This window comes from Trachurus trachurus (assembly GCF_905171665.1).
Source record: "Trachurus trachurus genome assembly, chromosome: 2".
In the NCBI taxonomy this organism is placed as follows: domain Eukaryota; kingdom Metazoa; phylum Chordata; class Actinopteri; order Carangiformes; family Carangidae; genus Trachurus; species Trachurus trachurus.
The window spans coordinates 8,143,402-8,160,025 of record NC_139914.1 but is presented as its reverse complement, the minus strand read 5'-3'; the positions used below and the strand labels follow the sequence as shown (position 1 = coordinate 8,160,025).

Sequence of the window (16,624 nt, the reverse complement as noted above, 5' to 3'; positions counted from 1 at the left end):
TGAAGCTCAGGAAAGTCGTCGTCATCGTCGTCTTCCTCCTCCTCCTCCTCCTGTCCACAGTCTGGACTCTGGCTCATTGTGGAGAAAGTGGCTCGTTGCTCGGGTCAGTAAGTTCAAACAGTGTCATATAATATAAAATATAACAAAGCAAATTAACAAATATCCCTTAAGGTTCAATCATTAATAACTTTCTAAAAGATAGAGGGTCCTATTACAGCTATTGATAATGATGTTGTGACATTAGCAAACCACAAGATGGCAGGCATGGAGCAGCACAAGGCACAGTGCAACATGGTGCTTATGTGCAAATAAAACTGTATAAAATTACATATTTTCTTCTTGAACAAATTCTGTATATAAATAACATAAGTCCCCAGAAGGCTTGCTCAAAGTGCACAACGTTGTGTGCACTTAAATATGTGTATAATATATACACCTTCATCTGCCCTCCAGCTCCAGCTCATTCATTCATTCATTCATGTCAGTCCCAGTCAACATTTCTCAAGGTGTTGTACAGCAGCTCCAAAGGAACTTGCAGCAAACTGCCATACAAACACAACATTACCACACTGTACTTTCTACACTTGCACCATATGTCTGTCTGAAGCCACACGCACCAGCCAGGCTCCACAGAGATCCATTGAAACCTTTTGCGTGTTTCCAGGGCTAGTTCTGGCCTAGAGGATCCAGAATATCACTGACTCAGCTTGGACAAAGCCACAACACGCTCTGAACTGGGCAAACACACACTGGATAAAGTGTTCAAGGGGGGAAAAAAAACCCTCCAGGTGTGGTTTTTCTTTTACATGCAGCTGAGTTGAGTCGTGCCAACTGTCTCAAACCCTGCTCTCTTGGACCCTCTGTGGTTTCCAATGGAGGAGAGTCTCTAAACTCCAGCATGGTCCACAACAAGCATCAAACCAGTGGGGAATCCTCTGAAATCAAAAACATACAAATTCCACCTCATGTAAAAGAATCAACGCAGCTGCAGGTCACATATACACAGTCATTTAAAAGCAATCAGGACATGCAACACTAACTTTCCTATTGGAGACGGAGACAGTTACGACACGACACATGAGACTTCCTGGGGCAAACCAACCACCGGCTGATTTTCAGGTTAATTTTGTCTCTGTGGTGGAGAAATTCGTGACATTCCTCTTCCTTCCGGTGTTTCCAGTGAGCGTAGGGAGAGAGAGTCACGGTGTCGGGAGGCTGAGAGGACGCGCGAGGCAGACGTCAACGTGGCAGAGGGTCGCCGCCGGCGGGGGGACCGAATCCTCACCTTAGATAAAATAAAAAAACAAACAAACAAAGCAGCCGTTTGGTGCGTTGTACCTTTGACTTCAAGAAACAACTGTGTAACTGGGATTTTTCCATAAAGCAACCATGTGAGCATGTATGTAATTAAAGGTCTTGTTAATTTAGGCCCTCATTACTCTAAATCCACAAAGCATTTAATTATGTGCCTGCAGACTGTGTAACAACACTACACGAGCGTCTCATGACCCACACAAATCAGACATGGCTACTGACAACCTTCTAGTGTATTGAGTAGAAATGAATGAGGAGGGATGTTAAAAAAAAAAGGGACATTTGTGTTCTGTTATATAATCTGATTCCAGTACAAATCTACCTTTGTTGTCATTTACATGTTATCTTGTCTCTAGGTGAGGCCCACGCTGCGTCAGTCGGTCAAAGCAGAAGCCAAATCCGAGGCCAATCGTCTGTTGTTGCCGGCTCTGGCGAAACAGGACGTAGATTTTTAATGCCTCGCTTGTCATCAGAGGATTAAAAGTGATCATGAGCTCCTCTGTTGTTTGGAAGGAAATCTCCTTCACAGTAACCAACCACTTCTACTGTATTGTGTGCTCAACAGAACAGAAACGCAGCCGCTTCACCTGATATGTGGAAGGACAGTACGTGCAACACATCTGTCTCTTGAAACCCATCAGGTCGCTCCACAAAAAAGCCCTGAAATCTTAGACAGAAAATCCCTGAGCGTAGCTCTGCCTTTGCTCAATCTGCTTTTTCTTTTAGCATTAATCTAATTATTTTTTTGAACTTTGTCAAAGTATGAAGTATTTTAATAACTGTATGTTCCTATTTCCTTCTGTTATGAAATCAGTTTTGTACCTGAATGTTTGTGTCATGTGAGTGGGTGTATAATATATATGCACATGTATGGATGTTTGTTTTGTTATGTGCCCAGGGACTACGGATGGAAAGTAGCTAGTAAACTAAATCCGATCCAGATAAACTTATTGAATTAAAAACTGGTGCTCATCTGAGAAGCTTCCAGAATTAAAAGTGTGATACTTCATAGTGAAATCCTTTTAACTGGATGCCACATGTTTGTTACTGACTGTTTCCAGCACGCCATCCAAGTTGAGAGTGTAAAGACCAGGATGGACGGACGAACCCGGAGAGGAGCCTCCACCATGCTGCTGCTGCTGCTGCTGCTGCACCGCCACACTGAAACAGATATAAAAAAAAAGGAAGCTATTTTCCACAATCATGGAGGACAATGACTCTGCTGTGTGAGTTGTACAAGTGTCTGGTGCAAAGGGTACTCTATCTACCGCAGGGCACAGGATGTTGAGGCTGAAAAACACGGCATTGATAAACGGAGATGATGCCAAGCAAGGACAGCTGTGAAAAGAGAGAGAAACTGAACCATAAATAATATAAACACTGCTTGTGTTGTTAAAGGGGATTGCATCGTAACTAAATCCACTATGCTGTGAATAATATCTGTGATAATGACACGTGTTCTGCCAGTATATGATACCACATCAAATGTACCAAAAATCTGCAGTGATCTTTCTCTGGAGATGAATGGCCTTCAGGTTGAGTTGAAACACTTAATGCACTTCATTTAAAAAAGCCTCTTCTCTAAATTTTAAGAAAATGAGGGAAATAAAAGCATCTGTTGTAAATGAAAAGGTTTGTCTTTATGTCTCGAGAGCAACTGCATGAAGATGCTGCAGCAGTCTGGTTTCTCCATTTCTTCTTTGGTTTTCATGGACCAAAGAGCTCAGTGAGTTCTCTGTGTTCACCTCAAGGTTACAACTTGTACCTGGTAGATGAAATGGAGGTCCTAGTTGCCATGAATACACTATAAGCTATGATTTGTTTTAATGAGAATCATAATAAGTGCAACTGTAAAGTTTCCCTGTCTTGAGAAATTCCAGGTTTAGTTATTTGGTTAAAGAATTCACATAATGATTTAAGATTGAAAAGAAACTTCTCTCTTTGGTTCCTCTGCTGTGGATACAGGTCTGACTGTCATTCAGCCGTTTACCGCAAATATTTCTGCTGTAGATAAGTGCAATTTTTGAGCTGGTTCACAAAGTTCATCTGGCCTGGCAGTTATTTCACAAACAAAGGAAATTACTGCGGTTTTATTTTCGGGAAAAAAATTGGCTGTTTTATTATTTTAAAATCTGGACTGGTAGAAGTTTCAATTTGGTTGACAGAAACAACATCATTCTGTCAGCTTTTGAACCGAGGACCCGTCCTGATCATGCCAAATTATTAATGAAACAGGAAACACATAGTCGGTACTGTTATTACAAAATTGTGACCTTCTCTTATTTGTATGCAATTTTGTGTGACTTGACGTCACTTCTGCGTAGGTTTAGGTCGTCTTTGTTTGGTTGTCGGCCTCTGGGGGGGACTGTGGTCGATAAATACCAACCAGAGTTTAAATGCCAGTTCATGCCAGTTCATTTTCAAGCAGCATGTAATTTCTCTTTTTAAAAAAAAAAAGCACACATTCATACCAATAAACCTCCCTCTCTATCATCACCAATTCTATGCTCCCTGCTCACATGATGAAATGGAGGAAGCAATGACTGGAATGTGGAATTTGGTTGCACAGATTTCAACACATAAAGCACACTGCAAGCACACACTTGCCGCTGTGTGTGTGCGTCTTTAATCCCCGCAGAAGGCTGGCAGTGACTCGCCCAAAAAATCGGATGTTTTCTCATTCGAGCGTTTCCCAGACACACCTCCCCGCTCCCGTCCCTCCTCATCCTCTCTCCCACCTGTCCTGTCTGCACCTCTTCTCTGGAATTTATTTTACAGCTGTGTCGGTAACTGCTTTGCCCTGAAAGAGGAAAAAGAGAATATATATAAATCTATCATAATTGAGACAAAGATGTCGACTCCTTCTGCTGTTCACCTCTCCTTACCCTCCTCCTCCTCCTCCTCCTTCATGACACAGAGACACAAGCCCACAGCCTTGGGGCAGTATAGTTAAGGAGGTATGTAAAGTTTGTCTTTTTTAGGACCTTGAACTGACAAACCACAGAGAGAAAGACAGACAGAGCAGGCAGGAGGGAGAGAGGGGGGGGGGGGGGGGGGGGAGAGAAAAGAAAGGAGCTTGATGAAGTGTGGAGGAGTAAAAGCAGAAAAAGGTGTTGGGAGCTGCAGGTGTGAGGCCAATTTCATGGCTTTAACTGTGTCTTTCTCACACACGCACACAGACGAGTCTTGACACTGAAGCGGTGTTTAGTGAGGTGAAGAGAAACCAGAAGGAATTGGGGGCAGCTGACGTAAAGCAGAGAGACGGCGTGGGTATTAACAGCTCATAAAAAGACACTTAAGAGCTGCAAGTTAGGAAACTCTCACGTTCACATTCACTGCTACTGAACACAAACCTCAATGGCTGCTGCTGCTGCTGTTACGCAGCGCTGCAAAGATGGAGAAGATAATGAATGTGTGAGAAAAGAAAAGAGCCAGTCCAACCTGTTTTTTTTTTTTCTTTTTCTTTTTTCTTTCAGTCATAAAAACAGTAAAAATAAACCTCTGCGGTGAATTCAAATCAACTAAGGAGAGGATGATGGCACGTGTGAGGAGAATGTGTGCCAGTGCCTGTTAGCAGTCTATAGCCTGCAATTTATGGTGGAGAAAAAAAAAGAAAGAAGGAAAAAAAAGTGCCAGCTCCAACATCAGCTACAACACAATCCTCTCTCGGATCCTTCACTCCACCCACAACAGACAATCCTTCCATTCTTGTAGCTTTTTTCTCATTCACTCCAGCAGGACATCTATGAACAGGACGCACATTCCCTCTGTTTGGAAAAGAACTTAACACCAAAAGCTTCTTTCTTTCTTTCTTTCTTTCTTTCTTTTTTTTTTTTTAAAAACCTCAAGCTTTTTCTCAAGAAAAGAAAAACCTCAATGTCAAGAGCTGGATTTGGAATAAGCTCCTCCACGTTTTTTTTTCTCCTTCTCCCTCACTCTCTTTGATCAGACGGCCTGACAGAAAAGTTGTGACAGATTTAGAAAGCGGCAAAAAAGAGAAGAAGAGAAAAGTCCGGGGAGAGAGAGAGAGAGACAGAGCGAAGGAGAGAGAGAGAGAGAGCGAGAGCTTTGCCCTGAAGGTTTCTGAGAGAAACAGGAGACAGATAAAGAGGCAGTGATAATCAGAGAGAGAGAGACAGAGGGAGGGAAGAGCACGGCTGCAGAGTGAACTGAACGGAAAGGAAAATAAAGATAAAGAAAAGCAAGGAGGTGCACCAGTGTGAAGGGCACGAAGAAGAGACCGGAGAGGAACGACCGAGGCTGATTGGGACTCTGATAACATCCCACACGGACGGCGGCGAGAATGGACGACGTGCGGTGGGAGAGGAGCAGGACAGACTTCCTATGAAGAAGAGGGGGGAGAACGAAAAACCAGCTGTGTGAAAAACCCAGACTTCCTCATCATGATTTATTCGGACGATTTTCCAAATTCAAACAACCTGCGCCAGAAGAGCAACTTTGTTCCAGGATAGAATGAAGAGGGGAGCAAACAGAAACCTGCTGAGTCTGTAGTGCCCTCCTGCTCCTCCTCTTCACCTCAGACTCATCCACCTTCCTCTCCTCCTCTCTCTCTATCTATCACTTTACATCCAGTTATAAATACACTAACTTCCTCCTCCTCTGCCCTGTAATCTCCTCTCCATCCTCTCTTCTCCATCTCCTCACTATGTGGATACCAGCTTTGCTCCTATGGATGCTTAATATCAGCAGTTTGTGCTCAGGACAAGACTATACAGACTATTACCAAACTGGAGACATGGGCACAGAGGTAAGATGTTTCATTTCTCTCCCATCTGTAAAAATGCTTGGTCTCTTAATCATAAAACACTGTTGCACCTTTTCTCATTCACTCGAGTTGCATAGTTTGAATGAGTTTGAATGAGTCATCTGTGTGATAAAATGTTTCTTAATGGTTATTAAATGACAGGAACAAGTTCAACAAATGAGTTGAGATGTTTCCAAGAAAAACATCTAGAGGCTGGTAGAGCAGTAGAGCTGTACACATACAACATGGAGTCATCAGCATGTTGCAACATTCAGATGGGGAATAAATCATCAATGTTTATCCCTTAATAGCTATTTGTAGAATGCATATTAGCATTTTTAATTATAAGCAAAAGCTTAAAAGCAACCAGTCTGATTGTCTTTTACAATCAAAGTGAGTTTCTTTTAAGATCCTGATTGTAAATCCTCATTTAATAGTCATTGTTAAAATTCTGATCAATCCACATCAGTGTTGACTTCACTGTTTGTGATGAAGCCAGGAAACATAATATAAAGTTATTATGTCTCAAGCTCTGGCAATGAGACGTGGTAATATCTCATTTAATGTTCAGTTGGCTGCATCAGTTTACGACTGGGAATTTATTTCCTTTCTTGTTAAACACTGTGTCTGAATGCAGGAGGAGATTTACTGAGTAATATCTAATCAGCTTGGAATTGAGAGAATGAATGAATTACAAGTCATATTTTGACGGGACTGGACGGTTATCAAAAGAATTCAAAGACAATCGTGCAACAACGGCTTCGGCCATAAGATGCAGGAAGACAGACCGAGGGACGAATGCATGGGTGTGTTCATATACATGCCTGAGTGCCAGCTGTATCTAATGATGGACACACCCCAGAGCGCTGGACGACTGACTGTCCTGTCATGACCTCATAGTCCCACGGCGATGACCTCATGTCATGTGACCACTTCTTAACCGCACGAAGCAAACAGAGGGGAACTGAAAGAAAAAGAGGAAATCTGGGAAGAGCTTGAAAGAAAGAGAGAGAGAGAGGAGTCCCTCACCCAACGCAGCAGCAGCAGCGTAGTATTGCTCATTTCCTTTAAGGCCGAGGAGGGAAACCCCTCCTAATGAAGAGTAACTGTAAACCGGTGATGATGAAAAACCAGTCGTCAGTTCTTTTCATTTCCCACTGAGAGGCCACAAGACGTCAACTATGGCTTATGAAACACACATTCAACATCACCTGATAATGACCTGATGCCACTTCATTTCATTTTACGCATTGACTTGATGACGCTGATACTCGCGCCTCCCTCCGGCCTGAGCTCCAGTTTGTCTTTATCACGTGCTGATGTTGACGTTTGATATGACATGCATAGGAGAGCTATAAAGTGAGACGTAGGAGCCAGATGGGTAGAGACAGGAAGAGTGAGAGAGTGAGGCAGAGAAGGAGATAAATGGCGGAGCTGATAACGGCAGAGATCTGGTTTGTGTTAAGGTTGAAGACCAGCTGTGCCAGCTCGCTCCTTCTCACGCTGGGAAACCAAACAATCACCCACGCTCCCTGGAGGAAGAACCAATGTGTGATACTCAAAGTCTCAGCTGACATTTACCCCCCCCCCATCCCATCCCCACATGACACGGAAACTGTTACACAATTAACCTTTTTAATCTATCATCTAACTGTATCTGGGAGTAGTACAACAGCAGCCAAAAAAAATCATTACGGGGGTGACTCACCGCAGGAATGGTTTTGTGGAGCGATAACCTTTTCCACCTCATAAAGCCCTCAGTGATGGCGATTATGTGGGTTGCGGCTGAGCCCGACAATCGCAACTCTTGTTTGGTCCGTTGAAGCCGACGCGGAGCTGCTTCTCCCCCTGAAGGTGACAGGAAGCTGGAGGTTCGACCTGTCATGGAGGGAAGTCTGGGTTTTTACTCCTGAAGCAGCCGTGAGGTGCTAGAAAGCACAGATGTGTGAAACCAGAAGCCTGTGGGTAAAACTAGGTCACATTACAGCGTCATGCTCAAGGGCACTGCAGCAGCAGCAGCAGCAGGTATTTTCAAGTGTTATCACTTTGCCTTGGGTGAAGTTTTTCAAGTGCGCGGTTTTAAAAGGCTCGACTACACAGACTGAGAAACGGGGGCATGAAGGAAACACTTTGCGGTGTCCTTGCGAATTTGAATATAACAATAAGTTAAGTGTGCGTAGGTGAGGAGAGGACACACGTACCCATAATAACTAACAGTAGCCAACAGCAACATGTCACAACACATTGGTAGCAGAGGTATTCACTGTTTATCCAGCACAAAGCAGCAAAGCTGACGCTGTCTGATTGGTTTCCTACCGAATCAGGACAGAAATATTAAACAACAGGATCAATGGGCCTGAAAACTCTCTTAAAACTGCATTTCATGTTATTAAAGTTCCTTGTTTACCCTCCTCCAGGCTCCGGTGATGTCAGACGACCAGCCCAGTTTGGAGACAGTAACCAATGTGGATCAGCTATTGCAGCTTGTGTACCCAGAGTACAGTTTGCTTCAACACTGCCTGAGGAAGAAAGCATGGCAGGCCTCCTCCTCCTCCTCCTCCTCCTCTTCTTCCCCGTCTTATTCCCCCACCTCAGCCGGCCCCTCGGTCCACTCCAACGACGACGACCTGTGGGGTCACCCGAGGGAGGAGGCTCTTTATAGAATGGACGGGACTTTTGAAGGTATAAGAAAAAGAACATGACAAATGTAGTTGAATTAAGAGATAATAATGTGTTTGAACTGGAGTTGGGCTCAGAACGACAACATCTGAGATATTTCTCTGTTGTCTGAGCCAGATGACATTTAAAAGCTCTTCCCCTCCTCTCCTCATTCTGCAGTATTTAAAAAAAAAAAAAAAGCCAGGCCAAAGCACCAAAATGCTTAAAAAAATCAGAGCAGTGGTGATATAACAAGAGAAATCATGTTTTTGTGGAATGCCAGACAGATCTCATTGCACTGGAGACAGACAAAAGTGGGTGGTAAATGCAATAAATGTAGAAACGAAGCCTGAAGCTGGAGAGAGGACTGGAAAATGAAAATTAGATTAATTCTATAATTCCCTCCCGTTTCCCCCTGAAACCTCTAATTGCAGGTAAATTAAAACTCCTATTCTCTCTTAGTTTCAGATACAGTGTCAAAAAACTAAATCCACTTTCCTAATGGCATGTGTTTTCAGTCATCCTAGAGGAGATCCAGAGGACCTCGTGCCAGCCCAGAGAGGTGTGCATCGAGGTTGCCAAAGAGTACCCAGAATCCACCAGTCAGTTCTACCTCCCTCGCTGCGTGGCGCTGCATCGCTGCGGCGGCTGCTGCACCAACGAGGCCTTTTACTGCGCCAACACCAGCCACTCGCTGGTGAACAAGACGGTGAGCGCTCCGTTTATTCTCCACACTGCTCCATTACACGACCGTGTTGGTATTTTACTGCTCTTACACCTCAAACCGCCTCAGGAGAGAGGACAGAAAACAATGTACCCAGTTACATAACAAACTCATCTGCATCACATCCCACCCCCTCACTGCAACGGGACACCCTTTGGCTCCGAGTGGACATCAAGACCGTGCAGCTTCGCACAAGTTTTGCAACACTTACATCAACTCCTGCTGCACAAACACAACTCACAACTGATGAAAGAACAAAGGAACAAAAGCGATGAGTTATTGTTTTCTTACCGACACACCTCTCTGACCTTAATCCCGTCTTTCCCGGCAGCTGATGGAGCTGTCCCCTCCCAGGATGGACCGCGCCGTCGTCATGGTAACCTTCGTCAACCACACGACGTGCGAGTGCCTCCCCAAGCGGCCGCTCCACTCCATCATCAGGCGAGCTGCGACGGATCACCTGTGAGTGAGAGAGAGAGAAAGCACGGAGTGACGCGTGGTTGCAAACGTCTCTGAGTCAGTGTCGGTGATTCATTCATAAAACGTGTGTGTGTGTGTGTGTGTGTGTGTAGGTGCTCCCCTCCTGAAGTCCCCTGCGCCTCAGGGTCGCTCTGGGATCCAGTGAACTGCGTGTGTGTCTCAGCTGACGCCATAAACTACTCGGCGAGAGAAACAGGTAAACTAGTTCAGTTTCTGACTGTGTTATTGGCTTGTGAAACACTTAAATAAATAAGAAACACACTTTAGCCAACATGAAACCCTAGTGACAAATTTGGCCGATGAAAATTGACCAAGAAATCCAAACAACAACTCACAAGTACTTACAGAAAATGCATTGTTACATGCTCAGTTAAGAGGGTGGAGACCAGGATGTCAGACAAGTCATACGCAAGCTCCAAATGGAAGCAGCATGTTCCAGTCCGGCCTGTGTTTGGGTGGCGTGACGATAACGCATGAGGGTCAGGAGTAAACACAACACTGGAAACCACCTGCTGTGTAATCTGTGTACCGTCACCTTGGAGCGCACAAATTACCTACAACCTGTCAACAGCTTTTTAGAAATCTCCTGTTTTGAGAGCTGTGCTTTTATTTAGGCCAAAAATTCCCAACTGCTTGTGAGTCACATTTCGTTTCAAAACCTCCCCACCACCGCCGCCAAATGATCGTGATGATGATGATGATGCGTTGACGGCGAATGAAATGATATGAAACAAATTCAGCCTGAGGGAATGTTTATCCAACAGTAACACGAGAAGCCAAAGTGCCTTTGTGGCATCTGACTTGTACAATCATGTAGCGCACTACAGCTCCTAGCATCCCCACCTACTTTTGATTTATATAACCCACTGTAAACAGAGGCCACTGGGAGAGAATTAGAATGATTTGATAGATAAATAATTGGAGGTATTTAGGCAGTTTATATGGTCATTTCGGGAAAGCCTCTTAGGACTTTGACCTCTGATGCTGTGGCTGTTTAACAAACAAGCCCAAGAGTCTAAAGCCGTGCAGTGGTGGTCTGGAACACAACACAATAACTCTGTTTATTTCTTTTCCATGTGGCCTCCAGACTCACTGGATTCAGGTCTGCTGGCTCTGTGTGGGCCCAACAGGGTCCTGCAGGAGTCAACCTGCGAGTGCGTGTGTCGAAACGGACTCACCGAGGACAGCTGCGATCCGGGCTGGAAGCTGGACCACAACACCTGTAAGGAGACATTATAGTTATTGAGGACACATGAAAATATAATGTTCTTTAAACCAGAATCAAAGGCTTAAAGTCTGCAGCACTAGAAAGGATGAAGAAGAACAGCGCTCCTTAAAAACACCAATTTGCCAAATCCATCTGGGTTTCACAAGCAGCGGTTTACTGTAAATATAGCACATTTATGAGAACAGGGTTGTCAGTCAGATCACGACAGATAAGAGGAAGGAAGTTTATGCAACTATCAAACAAGTAACGACACCACCGCCAAACAATTAACCCATAACAACGCTGCAAAGTCTTAACACGGCTTGCCTTTGATTGTGTCCCTGCTGCTCTCTCAGGTGAATGCCAGTGTGAAGGTCAAGGCGAGGGGAAGTGGTGTCCCTCTGGCCAGCGGTGGGATGACGACCTGTGCGGCTGCGTGTGCGCCGCACAGTGTCCCGAGAGCCAGCCGCTGAACCCCGACACCTGCCTGTGTCAGTGCAGGGAGAGTGCGGAATCGTGTCTGCGGCAGGGCAAGAGGTTCGACCGCAACAAGTGCAGGTAGGTGGACATAGCCTGCGTTACACTGCGTCCTGTTTGACTGAATTTCTCAGCGCTGCACTCTGACCTCCCTGTGGAGAGAGCGGGACAAGCACAGGGAGAATGTCTCCTCTGGGGGATGAAATTATCCCAAGTATCTCTGGCTCTCTGCCAACTCGACTCTTAACTTTAAGAACCCCCTCTGCTCTCAACCAAATAAGAAATAATAAACATTTTTGTTGGCCTTAAATGATAAATCTTGCTTCAGTATAGGGAAAACCATCAATCAAGTGCTTGTTAATAACATTTTCCACTTACAGCAGCTGGAATTTGATGACAGATGATGGCATTTCCTCTTTGTTGGCATCAGAATACTGAGCAATCAGCTCAGTTCCTGTCTCTGTGTGACTGTGTCACATCGGCCACCTCCTCTTTTCTCCATTGAAATTGTGCATCATGTTCCACATAAACTGGTTGACCACAATGATAATAATATTCATAAGAAACAGTCTGGTTTCCACCCTGGCATCGAAACAATTCATTGGTTCCTCTTTCCATTGTTACGATATTGCATAAACATAACCGCATAGTTACGCAAACTGTCCAGCTCTGCCACTCTGGTCAGTGACCTGTTTGCTTTTATTTCAATGCATAAAGGCTTGTGTCACAATATGTGGCCAAGAACAGACTCAAACCTCCTTATTAAGTGTTTGAAGAGGGCATATAATATGTGATGGGATGCTGAGGGCTAGTACAGTATGTGATGTAACATGGTCTCTGGGGCCCAAAGAGTCCAGATCTGTTGGACAGAGATGACTGTGGTCAGTACACAGTGTCTTCCAACATACCACATGGCTACGAAGAGAGAGAACAGCCAACTCTACACTAGGGGAGATTTGTGATTTGTGATGCGCTGCTGCTGAACTCTCAACAGAAGAGATTTCTGTGTCAGCTCATCATGAATTACCTGAACCAGTGGCTGGTGCTTTGGAGAACCGGTCCTGTGCGCCGGGTTCGGCCCTGCTCGGGTCTCTGGGATGCGATCTCAAGTGTTCCCCCCTGGGAGAGAAAGAGGAAAAGACTGAGAGCCAGAGCTTTGAGAGGAGGCAGCTAGAGGCAAAATCTCAATGGACATGTCAAACATTCCAAAGTTGAAACAGAAAAAAAAAAAACTCGCTTTGTCCGTTTCATTTCACATGTTTCCATATGGCCTTTTATGGACACGGGGCGTCCTGAGCGTCCGATCACGCTCTCAGCTGCGTGTGCGCGGGTTTGCATGCGTGTTGCGGTTCCCACAGCCGGCGTGCAGGAGATCAACCTTCCTGTGAACCCGGAGGCCTGCAGAGAGACGCGCAGGGAGACCGGGTGAACTTGATGACAGTGAGCAGAGCAGCCGTGAGACAGGCGGGCCGGAGACTCGGAGACAGATGGAGTGGCAGGATACAAAGGCAAACACGTCAGCAGCCCCCGCGCTTTGATATGACTGATTCCCAATCATGGCTTTTACACGTATGGGAAAGTTCACAGAAATACACACAAGTGACCTTCGGTGGCAGGGCCTCTAAACGCTCTCAGCTTAAGACGGATGAAATAATAAGTGCTCGTTACTCAAACTGAGACTCGGTATGAGTTACATTTCCGTGGTTGTGAAGCTGCAGCCCCTGTTTTGACTCCCATGTAACTGCTGGATGCTTCTTCAAAGTCAAATTCAGCAATTTCACAGCTTATAAACCCAAATTCACATTAACTCCAGTGATTAAGAAAGTGTTTACTAAACTACACAAACGAGTTCTTGATGAGATTAGCTGTCACTTAAGCGAGCCAAACATCTAGTTACACCCAATAAACCAATCAGTGACCAAACTAAACGCTGCCACACCACACGCTGCATAAAACACCATTTCATGCACAAGTCATGCAAACCGACGCGTTACATTTCACAGAAATCACTCAAGCTGAGTAATAATCAGTTTAGACATTAAAGAGATGCATCATTTGAAATCAGCAAGTCCTCGGCTCTTTTCTGCCCTTGTTTGGTAGAGTGCTTTTGCAAGTTATGCAATAGGGTTTTTATTGTTTCCCAGGAATGACTTTACTTATTTTTACTGACTAAAATACATCTGACGTGATAATAGAGCCAAAACAGTGGAGAAAATTTCTAGCTTAGTAGTTTTTAAGCATTTGGGACTTCACACATCATTTTAAACGACATTCAAGTCGCTGGTACGACCAGCAGGGAAGTGTAGGCCAATATCATTTCTTTCCATCATTCTGTTCATTGTTTTGTCTATTCCTCGGTTTGACTCAACATCTGGTCACAGGAGGTGGTGCACAGAAGACCATACACCTACTGTGACTTTGAAAAGGAGAGTTCCCAGAATGTGACCTTATTCTTCCCCCCCCCCTCTCTCTGGAGAAATCCTCCCTCGTTCTCCCACACACAGGATCTTTTGATGCGCGCACAAACAAAACTTGGATCAGTGTTTATCCAAAAGGGATGTGAAGATCTGAATTATCCATAGTGTGCATGCCAAGAGAGTATAACCTCCCTTGTGTCTTCTTTTTTATTTCTCCTCTGTTCCTCTCTCTTCCTCCTTCCTCCTCCACCATTATCTAAAAAATCTTCCTCTTTATGTCTTTTGCACTTTGCACTCTCTTGCTAATTTCCTCCCTTTTCTGTCTTTCTTCAACTCCCTCCTTTCATCTTCCTCTTGATTTTGCTTTTTCTGGCTCTTGCTCACACCCTCCTCCTCACCCACCCTCTCTCTCTGCCTCTCTCCAGTTGTTACAGGTTGCCTTGCAGAAAGCCCAGACGTGTGTGCCAGAATGGGTTTTACTACAGCCGCGAAGTCTGTCAGTGCATCCCCGACTTTCTGAGGACTGACTGGAATTAACCAATCGCAGACAAGACAGTGGAGCAAGGACTGCAGACTTAGGCTTGAAAACGTTTTGGCCTGAGAACAAAGGAGTAGCAGAAATGCCGCCTGACAGGAGGAGAAGGAAGGTGCAACCACACACTGACATGTATTGGATTACAACAGACCACGAGTAGCATTTGGAGCTACAAAAGGAGGGACGGCGGTGTAAAAATCCCCCCCCAAAAAAAGACAAGAGAGGTATTGGACTCTCAGTGTCCCTCCTAATAACATGATCTTGACTGGAAACATCCAGTCACACCTGGAGACCACCTGAGAGCGCGGCAGCAAGAGTGGCACGGATCAGTCAGACCCTGAGCAAGCATTAATCTCCGACATGTTCCAACAAGAGCAGAAACCACCGAGCTGCTGCACACAGGCACCGCTCGCTGTGCAAAATGGAAAGTGGAATAAGATAATAACAGACCAGACTCCATCATGTTGTCTTTTTTTCGAGATTAAATAAGCTGTAGGCAACTTCACACTCTTTTTTTTTGGCAGCACTGAGTCATGAGGTATTTAAAAAGGTTGAAGGATTTGTTTTGCAGAATTCATGCAATGTGGTGATGATGTCGGGGCCTGTTTCAGCAGCGATGTGGAAACGTTGGCCTCTTCAAAGCATCACAGGTTCTGGATCTTGATACGAGTGGACAGATCGAGTCTGTAACGACGGGGATGGAGCGAATCTCCATCTCAGGCTTTGAAACTTAGTTTTGTCTTTTACCATGCTGGTGAAAGAAAGTACCCTTGTTTTTTTTATGGGCGAGAAGGAGTTTAATGCCAGAGCCTGTTTGATTAAACACTTATTTAAACACTCCCTACAGTTATTATATCTTCTAGTTTCTACTTGTCTCTACTGCAGTGCTGCTCTGTGAAGACTTCCTTCAAACACAGTTGGATCCAGTCAGAACGGATAAGACTTGGACACAGCTCTAAGTCTTCTACTTATTTAACTTCAGACATTTTATGTAATATATTTTGTAAATATTTAAATCTTTGTCATATTTAAAACTGTGATACTTTGACGATTGAATCTTGTAGTTGTAAAATACTGTATTTAAGTCACTATCATAACTAAATATTGTTCTGGAACAAAACTATTTACACGTCTTTGTACTCCTGTAGTTTTAATAATTACCATGGAGATATGAACTATGATTTTACTTGTCTGTCTTCCCTGCACTGCAAAAGATTCATTTTAACCCCTTAACACTGATTGTTAAGATGAAGATGTTCTGCAGTGTAGAAATGATTGTAGTGTTTGTATGATACGGATCCAGGAAAAGTCTGATATTCTTCTATCATTCTATGATTAAATATTTATAGTTGTTTTGAAGTATGATTAAAAAGTAAGATGAACTATGAGTTATGAGTCTGCCCTGGTACATTTTCCGTAAATGTTATAAGTTTAGCCTTTGATTTTAATTCATCTTTTTGCATTTAAAGTTAGTGAAATTATCCTAGTTCCCACCACACATTTAACCCACATAATTCACTGATGAAAGATATCCTAGCTCATAATTCGCCACTGGCCCTTTAAAAGAGCAGCTCCGTGCAAACTCTCTTTGAACTACATGATCAGAAATGCACGTTGCGTTGCTCCAGTTTCACGCAACAACGGAGAGAAATAGTATATCTCCCCCTTAGCATGCACAGACACATACACACACCTGTGAGCGGGAACTTGACTCTTTCTGTGGTCTCCCGTTTCTTCTTCCCCCTCCTCCTCTCCAGCCGTCTCCCTTTCTCTCTGTCTACCACAATAAACAGTATTGACTCAGATTGATTATAGCGATCACCTTTCTGTCTGGCTTCTCTGTAACTGTCTGTCTGCCTCAGCGCTCACTGTCAGTGACCAACAAGACTGACGTTGAACACAGACATCTACAGCTACCAGAAACACATCTACTGACAAGGTACTGTGTTCATATTGCAGCCAAGTTACCCTGAAATGTCGGACAGGGGGAGCCTGAGCCTGGGGGGACGCTTGGTGGAAATCCAGGTCTTCTGGGTGCAGCTGTGGG

General features: G+C 44.4%; 1 protein-coding gene across 1 annotated transcript; it reads left to right on the top strand.

The window, feature by feature from the left end:
* Positions 1 to 5,980: 5,980 nt before the first annotated feature.
* On the top strand, positions 5,981 to 14,669 carry LOC311000330 (vascular endothelial growth factor C-like; the record flags this gene model as incomplete). Its single annotated transcript, XM_083991012.1, has 8 exons — positions 5,981 to 6,082; positions 8,497 to 8,761; positions 9,256 to 9,446; positions 9,793 to 9,923; positions 10,034 to 10,137; positions 11,029 to 11,163; positions 11,505 to 11,706; positions 14,468 to 14,669. 8 exons carry the CDS (start codon positions 5,981 to 5,983, stop codon positions 14,577 to 14,579), a joined length of 1,242 nt encoding a protein of 413 aa, XP_083847138.1. The 3' UTR covers positions 14,580 to 14,669.
* Positions 14,670 to 16,624: the final 1,955 nt, after the last annotated feature.